The sequence below is a fragment of the Chaetodon auriga genome, chromosome 10 (assembly GCF_051107435.1).
Source record: "Chaetodon auriga isolate fChaAug3 chromosome 10, fChaAug3.hap1, whole genome shotgun sequence".
In the NCBI taxonomy this organism is placed as follows: Eukaryota; Metazoa; Chordata; class Actinopteri; order Chaetodontiformes; family Chaetodontidae; genus Chaetodon; species Chaetodon auriga.
Genome location: NC_135083.1, coordinates 14,533,256 through 14,553,909, shown reverse-complemented (window position 1 = coordinate 14,553,909; position 20,654 = coordinate 14,533,256). Strand labels below are relative to the sequence as shown.

Genomic DNA, 20,654 nt, shown 5'->3' with positions numbered 1-20,654 from the left:
CTGCTAAGAATTTAGGAAAAAGATTTAATTTGGATGTGGATCCTTTTGTTTTTTGTACAAATAAACCTGAAACCACTGTTTTTGAGGTTCAGTTCCTCAGCAGTTCTGGCAGGATGTCAGCACCAGGTTAAAGATTGTTTATTGAGCACTCCACAACTTTCTCGGTCTTTTGTGGCTCCTTTGTACTTACCTGTATTTTAGTCATGCGTTACTAAAGGATTTTAATTCATCTTCTTGAGTGCTTCAGACTTCTCTACCAGTTCTGTAGTAAAAACTAAGTGTTTTTCTTCCTTTAACTTTATAGATTGGTTTGACTCCCTCTTTGTATAATTCACCTTTCGAATAAAAGTGGATGGGATCGAACTTTTATCATTCTAACAACAACAATAACATACAAGAAGTCTGCATGTACATTTATATACCCTGATTTTTGGTACTCCTCGGCACATAAATACTGGAATAAAACGACTTCGTAACTCTCAAAACTACGGTGCAAAACTACAGCGTGGATCCGGAAAAGGAAAAGGAAATGCTTTCTGCAGAGGTCACCGAGAACTCGCGGTGGCAGACGGGACGTCGGCGGACGGTGTGCCTGCGCTGAGGAAGGGTGCGTGTCCCCAGTGTCCGCTCCGGTCGCCCGGCTAGGAATGCGCCTCACGAACCCGGTGTGTAGTGTCATATTTGATGAAACGCCAGCGGGGACTGTGGCCTAAGAAGAGTCATGGTTTGGCATCGCTTATGCGATTAGTATCGTAGCGTGCAAGTTTGATTCATTGAGCTAGCTGACGTTAGCCCGCTTCGTTGATTCATAGCACGCTAGGTCGTTAGCCTCAGTCTGTAGCACACCTGCTAGCCGGCTAGCTAGCTAGTAAGCTAGTTTCTGTGCGCTGCTGGCCAATCCAGTCGAACAGGAGAGAACCAGACTGACTGCTGAACCCAGCCGCTATTTCGGAAAGAGGAGGTGGTGGCAGGCGGGGGCCGGGAGAACGCGACGGGGTGGAAGTGAGTCAGGAGCGGCTGATGAGTTCAGATCAGAGCGGAGAGCTGCCGCTGCTGCAGGAGGAGACTGATCCCGGACCGAAGACCGGTGGGAAGGACGAGGCTCCGCTGGGGAGCGAGGGAGGGTCAGGCGGCATGGTGAGTGAGGCCTTCTTTAGCTGGTGAGCTAGCTGGCTAAGCGACTGCTGCTCGTTGGAGACCTGTTAGCATAGTACGCCCCCCTCTGCGTGATGGGCGATATCCATTAGGCAACAGCTAAAATTAACCCAAACAAGACATTTAATAAGCTACTAAGTTTAAGCTTGGCTTTGACTTTGTGACCATTCGTGCAATCATCCTCTCATAGTGTTAAATCGTAAAGTGATATTAATTATCAAGCGAAAACAGCCTCAGGCACCGCACATATGGCAGTGTTTGCACGACTACTAACGAGCAACCAGTACGGGCAGGTCATTTTACACACTTATCGTTACCCAGATCTCCACTGCAGCACCTTCAGATAGCAAGCTAACGCTAGCTTAGCCACTGTAACAAGCAAGCTCATTAAGTAGTTTGCTGAGTAATCATTAGCCTTTAAGTTAAGTTTTGACACAGCTGGAGAGTGTCACTTCTGTTTGGACACGAGGAGTGCTGATTTAATTATTTTCCATTTGTAAGTGATCGATGCTTCGAGTATTAGCCGAAGGATAAACGCTCCTTCAGTAACGTTGGCTGTTAGCTAATCGCGCTGCTAGCTAACGCAGCTAGCGCAGTGACATGCGTTGCAAATACCTGGCCTGTGCTGCGCAGCGCAGTCAGCTGACATTACTTGGCTGGCAACGGCCTGTAACACAGAAGCATGCATTGTAACCATGTGTCATATTGCACCGAACATAAATGTTCAGGCTTTCTTTTGAAAGACACCGAGGCCTAATCGTTTGGCTCCTCCATTCTTGACTAATTGGTGGAGAGAAGTGTCCCAAGGCATATTGCTAACCGGCAGCTGTACTTGTCAGGCGGATTGCTTTTGCAAACAGGAGGTGCACCTGTTAACAGGTGACAGTGTCAGAAGAAGAGGCTGGTAAATGTGACACTTACTGGTGCTTCAAAGTTAATGTACAGCTGTCGTCAGCTTCAATTTAAGCACAATCCACAGTTGATGCACATGAACTTCACATCAGTGTCTGTATGCCTTAATATGTACAGTATGTGTGGTCTATTCTTGGCCATGGATCTTTGCAGGGTAAGGAGTTCTCCTGCCAGTTCTCAGCCCGTTTGATATGGAGAGTCAGATCCAGTCCCTAATTTACATGCATTTAAAATATATTGGTGAAAGTTACACAAAGTACGCCTAATACTGTGTTAGTGTGTTTTTACCCAGTTTTATCAACATCTGTTACAAAACAGACATTTCAGTTGTGCAATGCTTTAATAATCATTCTTCTCCTTGAGGTTAACTAGATCATGGCTTCTTTTGTCAACAGGGGATCTAAGGCCCCAGTGTGGCACATTTCATTGTACTTCTCTGGTTTCCAATTAGATGTCATGGAGATGTCAATGGTATGCAGGTGTTCCCACCATCCTAAGACTGCAGCAGGTGATTTCAGTTTGTGCCCCCCAAATATAAGGTGGAAGGAATCAGTGAAATCAGCAGGTGTAGTGACGGTTACCTGCATGCTGTCGGCCCTTCATGGGACATTGTTCAACACTACAGTTTGATTCCTCGTTCAGTCTGTAAGGTTTTTCTTTTTCTTTTTCTTTTTTTTTTTTGCTTGTTGTTGCTGCCTGGTTTTTGTATATACGCTGGTGGTATGTGAGTTCACACACACAAAACAGATGTAACGTTTACCCAAACAACACAAGGTACACATTTATTTCGCTCAGTAGCTGAAGGAGATACGGGATTGACAGAAGTGCATCAGCCTGTAAAACTGAATGGTTACATGGCTGATTTGTTAGTCAGAGTTGTTTGAATGGTATGAATATCTTCATTTTCTGGAGTGTTTTAAGTGTTTTGATGCCTGATGTTCAACTAGTGTTTTATTGTTTGTTACTGTTTTAGATTTTCAAAGCCCGTTGCCATAATTGCGTCAAGTTATCATGTTCCCCTAAGAATGCAGTTGATGGTCATAGATACCTTGAAGGCTGTTGGATCTATTTGGTTTAATGCATTGAAGGTGCCTGCTGCTTACTGCTCAGCATTTGATATAAAAAGTAACTCCATGTGTTGTAGTTGAGAGTGTTAATGGGTTGACTGGATAGTTACAAAACATGTGGTGCACCGTTATGTGTTCAAATCTGTTCAGTCGTTAACAAATTTGTTTCTCCAACAGGTCAGATTTCTCAAAATCTTCATTAGTAGTTGTCTGGTAATGAATATGATGGCAAGTCTGAGGTGAATCAGCGAGAATATTAAATGCATGATAGTCAGCATAGTCTAGGTCTCAGTTACAGATGAGGCGCATCAGTCACATTCAGATCCGTTTGATCATAAATAAACAGTCAAACTGCAGCAGTCTCATTTGAATGATTGGCGGCTGTGAAATGAACTCGGCTGATCCTGCTGTTTCTGCTTTGAAGGTCACCTCTAAGGGCACCGGTTTGAACCCAAATGCCAAGGTGTGGCAGGAGATGCCTGTGGCCTCCAGCGAAGCTGTTACCAACAGTCCTCATTGGCCCGCCTCAGACATCAGTGAAGGTGAGATACTCTAACATCAGCTCAATTACATATCCATCAGAAAATTTACAGAGCTTTAAAGTGTGAAAAAACAGCATGTCTTTGGAGAACTGGTCACTGGCTGTCATGTCTGTTGATATAAATATTGACTTTTCCTCGTCAGCACCAGCTATAACACTTGTATTTATGTTTAAACAAATTTTGCATTAAGTTCACACATTTTTTCCCTTGACATCTGTATACATCCATACTTTTATCAATGTGCACACACAGCATTAAGCCAAACACAGGGACACAGCTTTAAAACTGATGTGCTGTTGGTTGTGAATGAAACGCTTTACCTTGTCCACAGGTTATTCTGAGCCTTCGTCTGCTGGGTGCAAGCAGTACACTGTGGGATTCACGGCCCTGGATGACAGCAGCTCCACAGCAACAGCTGAGATAGCAGTAAATGGAATGGACCCTCCGGAGCTGGGATTTACTCCCGCTGAGTCCACCACAGGGACCTCAGGTCAGTAACATCACCTCATGTGCACTCACCAACCGTGACATCAGCATTTGTTCATGTTTATCATCTGAATGCTAAAGTTTGGATGGGATTTAAAATCGTTTGCTTGAGTGGAATGAAAACCTGCGGACTGCTGGCTCTCCAGGCCACATGATTGTGCTCAACTTTATTGTCCCCCGGTGATGACATCAGGGTTATTTTCTTGGACTTTGGAGCCACTATAGAGCCACAACATGCATTGCATATCTGTTTTCACAGGCTCAGTCGTACTCATTAAATAATATTCACATGAGTTGCGTATTACTACTTAGTGAAAGGTAATGAAGCAGTATGCACTCTACAGTTATGCCCAGCATGCATATTTGTCCTTCCCATTGACATACATGAGAGGGGTAGACAGCATCACTGACGATGACCTCACTGATTACAGATGCCCTCTAAAAGTTGATTATTTAAGTCATGGGTTGAAAAGACCCAGAGTTGACTCACCTTTTGTCAGTCAAACCCCTGCACTTTTTTATGCTGTGTCACTGTACACAGAACAATACACAAGCGAAGCCAAGGCAGGCTATAAGTTTTACAAACCAAGGCCGAAACAAGACCTCCGACGCTCTCAGCTCTGTTGCTGACTGTCAGTGAAGTCCCCCAAACTCCTTTTGAATCAGATTCTGGTCCAACCATCTCTACTGCCGTCCAGTGTGTGGAAGTCTGATACTTTCACATCACAGATGATTCAGAAAGGCATTAAAGCGTGGGTCTCATAGGTAAAGCATCAGACGCATGTAGGCTGATTATAAGAGTGTAGTGTGGGGTGCGCAGAACCACAACAGGTGCATGACAAACAGGTGCTGACTCGGGGTTTGGAGGACCATCCTGTTACTGACAAATCATATAACCGAATGAACTCCACTGACAGCACCTTCCAAGACTCAACATAAAAGTTACATGACTAGAAAAACAGTTGTAATTAGACTTTAAATGTGTAGCTAATTAAGTGGCCACTGACTATATGTTCACCCTGCATGGCAGCGGGTGGATGACCCACATCAGATGTCATCCCCCCACCCAATCGCTGACTCTCTGAAAAGTGTCCCTGTTCCAGATGAACTTGATATGAATTATATTGTCACTTTTCTTACCGCTGACATTTTCTTTTTGGTTCTCAGTGGATTCCAAACCTGAAGAACAGCCAATCTCCTCCGAGAATCTACGAGAGTCTCTGAAGAAAGAGCTGGAGTTTTATTTCTCTCGGTAAGAGCCAAGCACTCAAAGCACCTTTTATTACTGTAGAATGTGGAAACTGGACTTGTTTCCCAAGTCAAGAGAAGGCTGATCTGTAAGACTTTGTCGTTTTGTGATTCAGAGAAAACCTCTCGAAGGATTTGTACCTGATGTCCCAGATGGACAGTGACCAGTTTGTCCCTATTTGGACTATAGCCAGCATGGAGGGCATCAAGGTCCTCACCACTGACATGGACCTCATCCTGGATGTGTTGAGATGTGAGTGCAAAGTTTGAGATGTGGTGTGTGTTAAAATGACGTGCATACATCTGTTGTGTGTCTGGATTTAAACCCCCTGAATTTCCCTCAGCCTCGCCGATGGTACAAGTGGACGAGAAGGGGGAGAAAGTACGTCCAAATCACAAGCGGTGCATTATCATCCTGAGGGAGGTCCCTGAAACCACACCTGTCGAGGTAAAGCCAACCTGTCCACGCATTAGCAATGAATATTGCACGAAGCGTGAGATTAGAGGTTAATGTTTATCCGAAGTGTGAGTCCACTCTTTGCATCTAATTCACAGGAAGTGGAGGCTCTGTTCAAAAATGACAACTGTCCAAAGGTGATAAGTGTCGAGTTCGCGCACAACAACAACTGGTACATCACATTCCAATCAGACACAGATGCTCAGCAGGTAACGCAAGTCAAGATGGCACTTTTCTTAACATTCAGTGGTAATGTTGAACCACGAATCGCCTGACAAGTCTCTGTTCTGCTCCTCTAGGCATACAAATACTTGAGAGAGGAAGTAAAAACATTTCAGGGAAACCCCATTATGGTGAGTTCACTTAAAACTCTGGTCGTCATTTTGAAAAGGCCCATGTTTAAATTTCTTTTGAGTCATTTCACTCCTCCTCCTGATTTTTTTTTTTTTTTTTTTAATGTATTCCCCATGCTGACAGGCCAGGATAAAGGCCATCAACACATTCTTTGCAAAGAATGGCTACCGTAGCATGGACAGCAGCCTGTACGCTCAGCAGTCCCAGAGCCAGTCCCAGTACAGCTCTCCACTCTACATGCAGCACGTCTACCCCCAGCAGCAGTACCCAGTCTACGGCATCGTACCTCCCACCTGGACGCCTTCGCCCACACCGTACTTCGAAACTCCTCTGGTGAGACACGCTGCACCTACACTGTTGTGAGACACGTCGCACCAACTCAGAGCTACTCTGGAATTCACCCCTCATGCATTTCCGTGCGCCATTAGCATTCGATGCCTAAAATGTGATGCAAGTAATTAAGCTTGAAAGCCACAAGTTGTGCACCAGCAGTAGCTGTTAGCCCCCCCCCGCATCCAGAAAACCTGCCCAGTTGCTTGTTAGTCATCGCCACCTTGTTTGTTGTGACATCTGAACAGAGATGCATTAAGTGAATTCAAATGAGTCTCTTGCAATTGGACTTGTCAGGAGACATAAACACATATTATTTTGCATAACAAGTGAGCCAAAGTACTCGGGTTTTCTGGAGTAAACACAGCCAGTAATACAGGAAATTTGTATTCAGGCCCTTGTGGTAGCTGCTAAACAAATACCTCTGAATACATTGTTGCATGAAATGGAATTTTTAAACACTGTCTTTTATTTTTTGTCCTTGTGCAGGCACCGTTTCCCAACAGTAGCTTTGTGAATGGATTTGGCTCAGCCGGACACTACAAAACTGGCTCCAATTCTCTTAATATCACGCGCCCATTCAACAGAAACCGGTAAGGACCTCTTTTTATTTTTAGTTTGGATGTATCTAAATGTGGTATTTGCGTAAACGTATATCTAAGTGCAATGTTTTACCACTTGATGTTAAATTTTGCTTAAAGATGATGGTAACTTGAGCAGGGAAATGTTCTTCACTCCCTGTCTTCTTACTGTCCCCACAGTGTCCCCCTCTATTCAAGAAAGAATGTAATAAATGCCTTCAGGTACCACTATTATACTGTATGATAAGCTTCATTGCTCCCCTCATCTCTTACCATACTGCAGCAGCCAAATGACTAAATCCATAACGGGGGGCCCCCCTGCCTTCTGCCAGTCAGATTTGTCGAGCCGTAATCCTTTTCATCAGTGTGATAAATGTTTGTTGCCAGGTAATGGACATCCTGGATTTGCCATGTCATTTGATAAATGTAGGCTTACCTACAACATGGCAGCAGCAGCAGCAGCAGCTGCTATCTGATTCTGAGCAACTGGCTTTTCCCAGCTCCGGCCACCTTGGCTCCAAATTATCCTCTTTGCTGTGACATTATTACATATAACAGTTTCTCTCCATCACAACTAACCATCCATTGTATTTGGTCATTGTCTTTTCTTTGTTTTACTGCTGCTTTCTTCGTCAGTGGTTGTATTACCATAGTCCATGTGTTGTTATATGCTATAACAAAGAAATGCTGACACTTTAGAGTTGAGTCTCGGTCAGCCGGCTGTCCAGCTTTATTCTGTACGCTGAAAAATCAGCTTCACTAATATGTCACTGAACTCTTCCCAAGTCAGACCCAGTGATGAGATCAAGATGCGCATAGAGGGAAACCAGGGAGTGGAGTAGCTGGCTTTGGTTCTCTCTTTCTCCTCCTCTTCTTTTCTCTCTAGTCTTCCCTTCCAAAGTTAGGTGCTTCACTCTCATCCCAATGAGCGTTCAGATTATGAGATCTGAGGGTCAAAGACTCCTGAGAAGATCGATCAATGTGAATCAAGCTGCGAGACAAACAGTATCTCTCTCCAAAAAGCGCTAATTGCGGTGCATTAAGATATTAGTCGCCCATCTGGGTCTTCCATGGGCGTTGTCAGCTCTTCTCAGTGAGTTTGTGGTTGGTTGCAGATTGCCAAACATGGAGTATGTTGACATCAGAGTCTCCCTGCTTCAGCCAATCATGAGCGCAGATGTAGTCCTGCATGTCTCCACATTTGTCCTGAGGACACAGCATGCTGTCTTATTCCTCCAGCAAACTGATGCCACCAGTGTTTCCTTTTGAAGTGCGTTTAGATACTTCAGCCTCCATTGATTTATGTAGGCTTATTCCTGTCTGCTCCAATTTCCTTCCTATAGCAGCTGTGATTACAGTGCAGGTTTCTGTATGTTGAACCCTGATTCCAAAGAAGCTGGGACGCTGTAAAACAGAATGCAAATAAACTATGTTAGCCAACAACTATTTGATGAAGTGGTGAACCTCGCTCCATCCTCGCCTGTCAGGTACTGAGCCTTTGGAGGATGTCCCTTTCATACCCAATCATGATACTCATACCTGTTATCAATGAACCTGTTTACCTGTGGAATGTGTCAAACAGGTGTTTTTGGAGCGTTCCACATATTTCCCAGTCTTCAGTCGCTCCTGTCCCAACTTGTGTGAAACGTGTTGCTGCATCAAATTCAGAATAAGCAGATATTTACAAAAATCAATGAAGCTGATGAGGTCAGACATTAAATCTGTTGTCTTTGTGCTGTTTTCAACTGAGTATCTGTCAAAAAAGGAATTATTAAATTGTCACCTTCTGTTTGTTTAACACCGCGTCCCAGTTTCTTTAGAATCAGGGTTGTAATTGCATTCACGTCCAAACACAAGCTCCACTCATCGGACCAGACAGGTGATAGCTCGTTAAACTGGATTTGCATATCTGAGACAGCTGCTGAACATTGGAACAAGTGCTAGCCAATGCATTACCACCTGACAATAACTTGGACATAATATAAAGATGACCACATGTGCAGTGAGATGGATTTCGTTCCGTCTCTGCAAATTTTCCTATTGTATTAACAGCTGCCTTAAAAGCAGGAAGTCAAACTGGTTGGAAGCATTTGCTGTAAAAGCCAGCAGTATGGTCAGTGTAACACCTCCAAAGTCCAAAATTATGCCCACAAGCAAAAACCTCTGCAGGAAACACTGGTTACCAGTATGTTATGAGTATTTTCAAGATGATATTGACCCTGCTCATTTTCACCTTTTCCCCTCTGCAACAGAAACCACGTGAAGCCCCAGGTGAGGACAAGTGAGGTGACCAGCGCGTCTATAACCCCCGTCCCCTTGGAGAGTCTGACTGGACTGTGCAGCCCGCAGCCGCCTGCTCCGACCGCTGCCGGGGCCTCCACCACTAACCAAGTCCAGACAGCCTCCGACCTGAGCTCAGCATTCTCGCATCTCTCCTCCTCTTCCTCGTCTTTGGACCCCAGTGACGACGGTGGCATGGCCGGACGTGGGAGGTAAACCTGTTTTACCCAAACTGGCAGGTCTGATTTGTGCCTGGCCTGCTGCTCGCGGGCTGGGGCGTGACCGGCGACACTTGACTGATCATTTATCTGCATTTCAGACGGGGCACAACCTACAGAGGAACACGGAGGAGGCGAGAAGAAGAACGGATTGCGGTAAATGGCGATTTTCGTGTTGTCTTTAAGCATTTGTCGTTTTAAAAGTGTGAAACATCTCGTGATCTTTCTGTTTTTTGGCTGTATTTCAATTTCCTTCCTCAGAGGCCGGTACCGCTAGCAGAGGCAAAGGTTTCTCCACCCAAGTTTGACTTGGCTGCTACCAATTTCCCACCTCTTCCTGGCTGTGTGGTCAGTACACAGGGAGAGCCAGTGCTAGAAAACCGAATGTCAGATGTTGTACGCGGCTTGTACCGGGACAAGGTAAGAAGAAATTAAGACTAATCTCCTGAATAAAACTGCAGTGACATTATTGCTTAGAGGGGGACGTTGGAGGTGTAACGTGCACGCCTCTTTGTGGTTTCTAGACCGAACAAGCCAATAAGGAAGTCACTGTGAGTCCCAGTTCAGGCCAAGCCCAAGTTGCAGAGGAGGCTGTGGCTGTCTCAAGTCATGCCCTGACAGCGGCAAAATCTGCCACACAACCACTTGGACCCTCAGCCCCTGGGTAAGACTGCCTCAAACATGGCAATTCAAAGACAAAGGTCTGTATTAACTTAAAGTGGTGACTGATGTGGGGTACTCCTCATTCTGACAGAATCACTCGTCAGGAGAAGAGGGTTGACCGGGCAGAGTCCTCAGCTCCAGCTGCAAAAGTGACTTCACGCACACCCGTTCAAACTACCGCGAACCCGCCCTCCTCCACACAGCCTGTGCCTAGCTCCAGGCCTCAGCCCTCTGCTGCCTCCACACCAGCGACACCCAGCACGCCGGCTCCTGCTACAGCGACGACTCCCAGCCCTGCACAGGTGAGAGTCTGCTTCTTTGTAGTAACAGCCCACACCGGAGCACAGTCCTGATGATGACATCATTTGCGCATAGAGGGAAGTAAGGTAGTGGGCCGACTGGCTTTGGTTCCCTCCCCCGTCCTCTGTCTGTCTCTCTCCTTCAGTTTCTGTCTTTTTATCTCTCTCTGCCCTTTCCCACCAAAAGTCCAGACGGTTCACTCCTACCCCAATGAGCGTTAAGATTATGAGATCTGAGGGATTGATAAGAGGAACCACGAGGCTGAATGTATAATTTGGATTCTGTGTTGCATTTTTTTAAAATTGTGCTTTTTCCTGCCTTGCCTCAGGAGCCCCGTAAGCTCAGCTACGCCGAGGTGTGCCAACGGCCACCCAAGGACCCTCCCCCTGCAGCCCCTGCCCCAGCTTCCTCGGGCACCGCGTCAGGCCAGCCATTGCGCGAGCTGCGTGTGAACAAGGCCGAGGAGCCGGGCTCCAGCAGCGGTCCTGGAGACAAGCAAGAGAAAGGCCACGACAGGGAGGGTGGCTGGGAATGCAAGGAGAGCCGGCCACCACGTGAACGTGACTCTCAAGGCTACTACCGCAGCAATGGCCCCAGAGGCACCGGGGGCCTCAAATTTCGGGACCAGAGGCGCCCGCCCCCAGCCCGACGCGGCTCCCCCCAGGGAGGCTACAGGCACACTGGCAAAGAGCAGAATATCCCCCCAGTATCGCCAAAGTAAAAACTTGATATGAATAGAAAAAAGATGTATGAATATATACATGGATATATATAATTATATAAAAATGAATAACATAAAAGCAACATTACGGTAGCCACCTTCCCCCTGGAACTTGTCCAAAGAAAAGCTTTTAAAATGACAATAAGACCGGGACATCCAGGACTAATGGGCAAAATGACACCTGAAGAACTTCGATGAGTGTTTTTCAAAAGGAAACAAAAAAAATTTTGTTTTGGCCTCCAGCGTTGTGCTTAAAAGAATTTTAAGTGTGATTGATCTGGAGGACGTCTCATTTATGCTCTGCTAGGGAGAGGTGGGAGGATGGGCCTCATACACGGCCCTCTACCTTGTTTTATTTTAACGAATAGATGTCTGCAAGAACAATATGCACTAAGACGAAAAGAACATGCATATATGTCATGTACATATACAAAAATATCACTAACACGCAATGAGACATCAGTTTTTCGTTGTTTTTTTTTTTTCTTGTGTGCTTAGGTTTGCAAGTATGACTGAAGGGTTGACTGATGTCTGTGTATGCATTGATTGTTAAGCAAAATGATTGAAGTGCTCCAGTGTGCTGTTGCACTGATGTAATGAAATGGATGATTTTTTTTTTTTTTTTTTTTTTTTTGATTTTTACATCAGAGATTCAGAATCATTGTCCTGAAAACTGGACAGTGTGGTCTTCTAATGTATATTAATGAAATATGTTCTATGGTGGTATTTTGATCCTGGTTCATAATTGGCTTAAATCGTTATCAGTCAGATATCGGACGCTGTCGATGTACGCCGCAGTCAGATGTGTGGTTTTGTTTGAAGCCGAAAACCACTTTGGGGCGCTCGCTGGCCGGTTGGCCGCGGTGAACCTGTTAGCCTGGTCCAAAGTTTTTCATGCTAAGTTTTATCTGTCTATCAGAACCGATTTTTGGGGTCTGCCCACTCTGATGGATTCAGAACATTGTCATGTTGATAATCAGTCAGGTTCTCTGTTTACATGTTTGTTTGGGTAGTAGGTTGATGTTTTTCCAAGAGAGAAAGAAAAGGCGGATTAGGTTCATGGTAAGATTTGACTGTTCAGTGCGCCCGATGGTTTAGGTGAGGTTTGGCTTTTCTACGTCATCACAGGATATCCAGGTTAAGCTTTTATCTGTGAATTGTTCTCAACAATGGCATAGTGTCAAAAATAGACTTGAGTGCTGTTAGCTAAGGATGATAGCGACATAATATTCGGCAGCCAAGTCGTGCGTCTAAAGAGAATTGGAGCATTTTCACGTGCTATGTGCCAGCTGCCTGCGATCGTAGTGTGCTCGGATAAAGTTTGATTTTTACTTGCGAGGTCCGCTAAATGATGTAGTGTTGGGGAAACTTTTGGCTCAGTGAAACTGGATTTTGAAGAAGCTGTAGAGGAGTAGTTGCCTATGCTATATTGTAATAACCCTTCACTAGAAATGTGTGTGGGAGAATGTAATTGTTGTAGTACTGAATTTGCAGAGGGAGGCTTTTGGCAGCAGGTATCACCAGATTGTTTTGTGCTTTTTAGGGTGAGTTTGCCGTTTTGTTTTGTTGTTTTTTTTTCTTTCTTTCTTTCTTTTCTCTCCTTTTTTTAATATTTGAAAAACAAACAGGTTGACGTAGAATTTGAAGTTTGACTCACTGTATGTATTGCTTTTTAAAATTTATTTATTTTAATTCTGATGCACAACGCTTTTCTCCCAATCTTGGTAGGCTGGTTTCCCCAAAGTTGTGTGAAATCGCATTGGCAAAATAAAATCACGCATATGACATTTATATACTGTTCGAGATGTCAGCTGAGCGAAAATACTTGATGCATTGACTTTGGGTTTAGTAATGCAGTAAAACGAGTAACCAATCACTGGGGCTGTTGTTTCTTTTTCATTAATGAGTATGAGCAGCTAGTGGTTTAGTATAATTAAATAAATGCACTAACTTGTTTTTAAAAAGAATCTTACTCATGAGTAATGTGAAATCATTTTAGAAGCATATGGTTGATGTTGACAGGCTTGCAAATACCTACAGGAATTGCCCCTTCCTCCTCCTTATTTTTGGGTTATTTTCTGTTAATTTGGGTTGGGGTGGCAAAAGGAAATATAGTAATGGATCAACCAAGTGTTTGAGACACAATCCTAGAACTGTATGAAATGTCACCAAAAATAAATTATTTTGATTTGGCCTTCCAGTGTCACATTTCTTTCTGCTTTCTTGTGTTTTGTTCATGGGTTTCAGTCAAAATAATCAGCGGTGATTAGCCGTGTCTGTTTTTAGGTATTTTAAGGTGTTGAGTAAACCGATCCAGGCCTGCCGAAGTCCAAGTTGTCTTCAGCTCACGTCTCCACTCCCGACAGGTCCCATCAAAGTATCAGGTTTTGGGTGGGGTTTGAGACATTCTGTTGAGTAAAGTTTAGCACTCGGGCTGGATTCAAGCTGTCTCATTTTCAAATGTAATTGGGAAATTTCTCCGATTGCTGTTTGTCTGCATCAATGTGTGTTGTGTTGCAAGACCTACAGGAATCCTGCAGTAAAAGTGAAGGTCATGGAAGTCGCGAATGTTTGGTGTTTTTTGCTTGAGCTACTTGAACAATTGATCAATGAACACAATGCATACCAATAAGATGGACAAATCAGGAACTAAGACTTTTATTTCATCAGCTCTAAATTTCAATACCCTCTGGCTTATGATACCTAATGATTGTGAAGTGGTTGTCAAAGTCATGATGCTGATGGATATGAAGGTGCATATTTCATCAAAGAAAAAAACCTTTGCTTCTCAAATGTGATGATTTGCTGCTTTTATATCTTACATGTGAATGTAAATTGAATATCTTTAGGTCCTGTTGGTGAACTTTGGTGTTTTGTAGAATGAACGATTAATTGATTAACCTGTTAAAAATAATCCAAAAATATGAATCAATCACGAAAATAATAATCACTGCAGCGTTCAACACTGACTTGACTGCAGCCTTTTGGTCCTTGTGGGTTTTTGACTGTCAAAAATGGGGATTTAAGTGTCCACAATCATGAATCATGGAACTGCGACCGTAGAAACAGTGACAGCATCAGTGTTCATGATCACTTGTGGCTTGTTGGCTCGACTGTCCACCGGGACTGCCTGAGCTGTCAGTCTTCAGTGATTTGTGAAGCCACTTGTCTCTGCTTGCCAACTGTACCTTAACATGGTCATGAGCTGACGGCATTCACAGCATGCCGGTGGACGCCATGCATGTCTATATCGGGAAAGTCAGTACATTTTGCAGAGTCGTGCCTTCCAGTCAGACATCGCAAAAGCGGAGATGCACAGTGAACAACACATGATGTGAAGTGATCGCAGAATCACGCGATCAGCGCCTCAGACAGGTTTAAATACACAGAACGGAGACGGAGGGGCGTGGTCGCGTGACGTTCTGTGTTTATGTCCGAACGAGCAGCAAACAGTCTACACGGCAGCCTGTCAGACCTTCAAACCGTGGACCGTAAACGGTACGTTGTCTCATTAGCATGGCTAATTTATCGATGTTTGATACGAATGGCATTTCAAGGACGTTCTCAAGTATTTGAAATAAATGTCATTTGATTTTTTTTTCGCTTAGGAGTGTCGAGTTTTCCTCGCATCTCGACGCTAACGTTAGCTCGCTAGCTAGCTAACTTGGTGCTAGCTAGCAGCCGGTAAAAATGTAGCCTACGATATTTTTTCCCCTCTACACCAACCCGTCAGCGTCTGCCTGCGACTCAAGTAGCTCTTGTAATTTATATACTAATGTGTTATTTTTAAAAGTTGTCACTTCGTGTCAAGTGTGCATCACTGTTACAGACTGTCTATGCTTTCTTTTGTTGTGGAGCTTATCGTTGCCAAGTGAGCTAACGTTAGCAGTCTGTTTACGTTTAGTTAGCATACTTACATCGCTGATGCAAGGGCTTCCATTTAGTAGCAATGGCAGAATAATGCTAGACATCGGCTCTCAGATTATCAGCTGTTTAAGCTTGCACTGTCTGGATGGCATGGTATTGCTCCAACGCTAAAATTATTTCTAGCAAAGAACGAGGAAAAATGTTTAGTTGTTAAATGTTACTTTTGTTCATTTGGTTATAAAAGCTGTCATTCGCGATTGTCACCATGCATGAAATGATTGCATGAAAATACAGCTTATTCATACAACTTTACTATCGAAATCAAGAATTTTTTTTTGTCAGTTTCTCATTATGTGAATTTTTAAAATAGGTTGCAAGAATAAATTCCCTCGTAAATGGAGATATTGCTGGACCCCCAATATCCAGTGTAACTCGTGTGAGTGGCCCTGATCACTGTAATTATGCATGAGTTTTCTCCAGTTTGTGCTTTTTTGTTTGCTACAATGAACAAAACTCATTACGACAGATATCCCCATAGGGAGCATTAACTTTTCAGCACTGTATTATGCAAACTGCCAGGCTGTTAAAATGGTGGTGGAATGAGTGCATTTCCATATTAAAACAACATGTAATAATGAACTAGTCACAATAGCCACTACCAATCACTCAAAACAACTAGAAGCACCTGGGGGACTTTTTTAGACCTATTTGTTTTACTCTGGTCAATTTCTGTAAGGCTCAAGGATCTCTGTTTTTGTGTCTTGCAGTGTTTAACTCCCAGCTTTTTGAAAAATGTGTTTCAGTGTGTCGTTGTGTCACCCCTGCCCGGGTGCCATGGTCCTCAGTTACACATGAGCTCTACTATGTGGTACATCATGCAAAGCATTCAAAGTAAATACTCCTTGTCCGAGCGGCTCATCCGCACCATTGCAGCCATCCGCTCATTCCCACACGACAATGTGGAGGATCTCATTCGTAAGGTAGGCCTGCTCATCTTCCAGACCAGCTTTGAATGAATACAATGTCTTAGTGTGATTTGTTATATTGACATCATTATCTCCTGAATGCCCTAAGGGAGCTGATGTGAACCGGATGCATGGCACACTTAAGCCCCTGCACTGTGCATGCATGGTCGCTGACGCTGACTGTGTGGAGCTGCTGTTGGAGAAAGGGGCAGAGGTATGTCAAAGATAACCTCTACACACTAAACCATTTCCCATAGCATAGCATGGGATTTAACATTAATTGCCTCCCTTCCAGACATCCACTGTATGATATGAAAGTGAGCCTGCAGAGAGTTGAAGCTTGTTCGTGGTAATCCATCACACTGAACGTGATGTCTGATCTTGTTTTAGTCGGGATCTTTGTGGAGCAACGCAGGTGTGAACAGAACAAGTTTGTCAAACTCAGTTTGTTCACAACAGGGGAAAAAATAGTGTGTTGCTAAGAACATTGCTGTTCAAAGCAAACATGGAAGACATATGGAAAGCAAACATGAAGATGAAATTATGAGTTGATGACAAGTTGATAGTCTTTTGGAGTAAAAGTTTTCCATTTGGCACCCAACTCTCTAGTAGTTAAACAAACAAAGACATTATTTGAAGTTTTGAGTGTCATGCTATGCTGGCATGAATTGAGACCAGTGGCTGCTTGAAATGTGGGAAAATTGCATTTGTAAATCCAATAATACAAATTGTAGAGTTATCTAGCCTTACAGATTGGGTTACAGTTGTCCAGGTATGGAGATGTCTATCATTTGCAATATTGGCCTCCACCTGAATGCAGTTTAAATACGTGAGTAAAATATTGCCCTAAGTGTTTTTAACTCTTAATATTTCTTATGACATTACATTTCCTTATCAGGTGAATGCTTTGGATGGATATAACCGCACAGCACTGCACTATGCAGCAGAGAAGGATGAGAGCTGCGTGGAGCTGCTGCTGGAGTATGGGGCCCAGCCAAATGCCCTGGACGGCAACAAGGACACCCCACTTCATTGGGCTGCCTTCAAAGATAACCCAGAGTGTGTGAGGGCCCTGCTGGAGAGCGGGGCCTGTCCCAATGCTCGGGACTACAACAATGACACACCTTTGAGTTGGGCAGCAATGAAGGGCAATCTGGAGAGTGTTAAAGTGCTATTAGACTATGGAGCCCAGGTCCATGTGACCAACCTGAAGGGCCAGACCCCTATCTCACGACTGGTGGCCCTGTTGGCCCGGGGCCTGGGCACTGAACAGGAGGAGGAGTGCCTGGAGTTGCTGTGCCGGGCAGCAGGGCGATTTGAGATCCGGCGGGCTGACGGCACCCTTCCCAGGGAGCTGAGTAAGGATCCTCAGCTGCTGGCGAGGCTGACCAACATGGTGGCTCAGGCTCCCTCACTTCGCTCTCTGGCACGCTGTGCTGTCCGGCAGAGTCTGGGGGTCCAGTTCCTCCCCACTGCTGTAAAAGAGCTTCCTTTACCAGAGACTATCAAAGATTATCTACTGCTGAGAGACTGAGGGGATGAAGCCATTGGGGCGCTCTCAGAACTCACTTGCTGATTAGCTCATTACACAGCTTTTATTGGCAAGGAAGTGTCTCCACTGAGTTCAAGAATATTGTCTGACAGTGGCCCTCATCAGTCAAACCTTCTTGCAAATGAATGCAGATTTGCGTACTGGGAGACATAAACCTTTCTTTTTTTTTTTTTTTAATTATGTAGTGGTTGCACAGCATCTAAATGAGCAGTGCCGATTTGAAAGTTTGATCAGTGTCGGTTGTAGGACAATGGCTACACCATTATATGTTCATATTGTGTCAAAAGAACATCTAAAAATTATGCACTTGTTGGGCTTCATCATAGGAAATGACATCCATGAACAAGTTGTGTCCTCCAGGGAGGCTTGAATCAGAGGCAACAGGGCTTGGTTGTAGAAACTTGAAAACATTTCACCTCCCTTTGGGCTTCTTCAGTTCTAGCTGCCCGGTTGGCAGTCCCAGATATTTAACCTCTGTGGGGTACTTATCATGGTTGTAGAAACCACTTGGGTGTGGCTGGCTGTGTGAATGACACTTGTTTATGTTGTCACATAAAACCAACATGATGACCACATTTTCAAGTTTCTACAACAAGTCTGACTGCCCTGAATTCAGCCCTGCTTGGATAAACATGACCTGGATGACTGAGAATCTTCAAATCAATCTGTTACAAAGAGCCATTGCATCTTTTAAAATTTAATTAGGCTTTGTAGTATTATTTTGTATGCAAAATTGACATTTTTCTATTGCATTTTAAAACTTGAATAATCATGAAAAAATACCATGATTTGTCACAGAGCATTAGGAAAATTTTATTTGTTGAGTTTGGTAGTAAAATTAGTATGTCCGCAGTCAAAGATTAAGCGTTAAATCTGAGTTAGGTTTATGACTGAGGGCTAATGTCTAATGATGCAGGCTGTCTAGTAGTTCTGTCAGAGGATGCAGCTCCTGAAGTGGTGCTCAGGAATGAATGTTATGTAGTTACTATTATAGTTGGAGTCACCATCTCTCTCCCAGTGAACTCACAGTGCAGTCCATTTGAAATACCTAGAAAAAAAAAAAATTATCCAATAAAAATGCACTTGATGGGAACAGTTTTATTTGTGATATAGAAGCAACAAAAGACTGCAGAATATTATTATATTGGTTTGACAGATTGATTCACAAAATTTGGCAGAAACACTAATCTTCTCCATCTCGTCCACTGAAAATGTTCAACGCTGATAAGAGTCAGCATGCCTGCTGTCATTTACTATTTATCTGGGTTGTATTTGAGTGAAGGGTGCAGTTGCCAAGGAGGAATAAAATGCTCTCTTTGTTTTTTTTTTTACAGTGGATGTTTTCAGTCTTAACTTGGAAAAGTTTGTGCGCCCTCGTCCATAACTTCGCAGGATTTATTTAAAAATTACTTTGAATTAAATGTTAAGCTATTAGAACCAAGAAATGGCATGATTACTAAGTTTTTGTCCTTGAAAATTCACTAAATAAGCTTGCAAAATGTATTTATGTTTGTTATGGCATCTGTCTGAAGTAAAATCAGACCTTTTCAGTGTTTGATTTTGTTTGCTTGTTCTGCTGTTGTATAAAAATTATCATGTCTTGTGTACACCTGCTAAAGTGCTTTTTTTCTTTGTCAACATAATGAAAGTAAATGCCTTTATATTTCATTCTTTTTTTTTTCTCTCCATTGTTAAGTTCGAACTGACAGCTATGATACATCTGAGTGCTGTTACTTTAAAAGCTTCACTGTAGTAGGCTGTGACCAAACTTAAAATCTTTAGTGATATACAGCATTATAGACTGGGTCATAAATATAAACAACACATTAATATGAACTGAGTGAAGAAAAGAGATGATGAGAAACCGTGTCATAAATTTACAGACAGAACTGTTAACTGGAGCTGTTTCTAACCAGTTTCAAATAATTGGGCAAAAATGATCCAAGAGTGGGTAATAAACAGTAGCTCAACAGGATTTTTAGGTTTATTTTGACACAGAAAAATTATTTACTTTGTCAAAATAGGGGTGAACTTTATCTTCCAGAGGAAAACTCTGACAAAACATTGAAAGAGTCATGAAATAGATTTTTACTGAACTTTAGTGCATTCACTTCTCATATTGTCCACTAGGGGTCTCTATAGCCTTGTCTGTGAATTCACACAGCCTCTGAATTAGCTGATGTGTGATTTGTATACTGGAAGGAAATTGTGATGTTACGTAATAATTGCTGTGGCTTACACCAGCTGCCTCTTCTGCAATACATTACATATCTCAGGTTTGACCATTGTAGCCTTTTTGTAATAATTTAATATTCTGGCCTATTGTTTTCATATTTGTACATTGTGACACCTTGTTGTGCCGCAGTTGGGACGTCCACTTCCAAGGACAGAGAACAGGGTGAGAATATCAGGAAGGAAACCAAAACCAGAGGGGAAAAGACCCCCCTCATTTTCAATGTTTATAGGCTCATACAATAGTTTCAACAATTTTATTTTTATCGTGTGTATTGTGACACATGAACCAGTAATTCAAACAGGGAAAATGTAAATAAACACATTTCTGACCAATTTAGCCGAAAAAAATAAGTAGAACCTTTATAAAAATGAGAAAAATATGAAAAACTTCAAGAAAAGCAATAGGGGACACGCAAGATGACAAAACTATCGGTATTGTAGAGTTACAGAGAGAAATGGAAATTGGGACCATAAACATAAAGGATGATAATCTCCATAACAAACAGATACTGATCTTTAATGGCTTGTTATACCATGTGGAATAACAGAAATGTGTCGGATACACAATCAGTCACTCTTCCACAGATAGTATCAGATCCCATGTGGGTCCTATTAGAGACAAATTTGCTTGATCACAGTCTAAACTATCACCCACCCATCCAATCAGTAGAGGTAATGCCATCTTTGGTGTTTTGTAATGAACAGTAGAAGTGATTGTCTT

The 20,654-nt window shown here is 43.2% G+C and overlaps 2 protein-coding genes across 4 annotated transcripts; both read left to right on the top strand.

The window, feature by feature from the left end:
* Positions 1–560: 560 nt before the first annotated feature.
* larp4aa (La ribonucleoprotein 4Aa) lies at positions 561–13,508 on the top strand. Of its 2 annotated transcripts, XM_076740976.1 has the most exons (17): positions 561–1,137; positions 3,559–3,676; positions 4,008–4,166; positions 5,330–5,414; positions 5,527–5,663; positions 5,755–5,858; positions 5,966–6,076; positions 6,167–6,220; positions 6,345–6,554; positions 7,041–7,144; positions 7,313–7,354; positions 9,385–9,624; positions 9,732–9,786; positions 9,892–10,050; positions 10,155–10,294; positions 10,385–10,595; positions 10,922–13,508. In XM_076740976.1, the coding sequence occupies exons 1-17, from the start codon at positions 1,021–1,023 to the stop codon at positions 11,312–11,314; spliced, it is 2,439 nt and encodes an 812-aa protein (XP_076597091.1). In that variant the 5' UTR covers positions 561–1,020; the 3' UTR covers positions 11,315–13,508. The 2 variants fall into 2 exon arrangements, with proteins under 2 accessions (XP_076597091.1, XP_076597092.1); XM_076740977.1 differs by lacking the exon at positions 7,313–7,354 and having other exon boundaries at positions 567–1,137.
* Positions 13,509–14,527: 1,019 nt separating this feature from the next.
* On the top strand, positions 14,528–19,366 carry asb8 (ankyrin repeat and SOCS box containing 8). 2 transcript variants are annotated; one of them, XM_076741674.1, is made up of 4 exons: positions 14,528–14,812; positions 15,985–16,161; positions 16,256–16,360; positions 17,045–19,366. In XM_076741674.1, the coding sequence occupies exons 2-4, from the start codon at positions 16,033–16,035 to the stop codon at positions 17,678–17,680; spliced, it is 870 nt and encodes a 289-aa protein (XP_076597789.1). In that variant the 5' UTR covers positions 14,528–14,812; positions 15,985–16,032; the 3' UTR covers positions 17,681–19,366. The 2 variants fall into 2 exon arrangements, with proteins under 2 accessions (XP_076597789.1, XP_076597790.1); XM_076741675.1 differs by lacking the exon at positions 14,528–14,812 and adding an exon at positions 15,581–15,617.
* Positions 19,367–20,654: the final 1,288 nt, after the last annotated feature.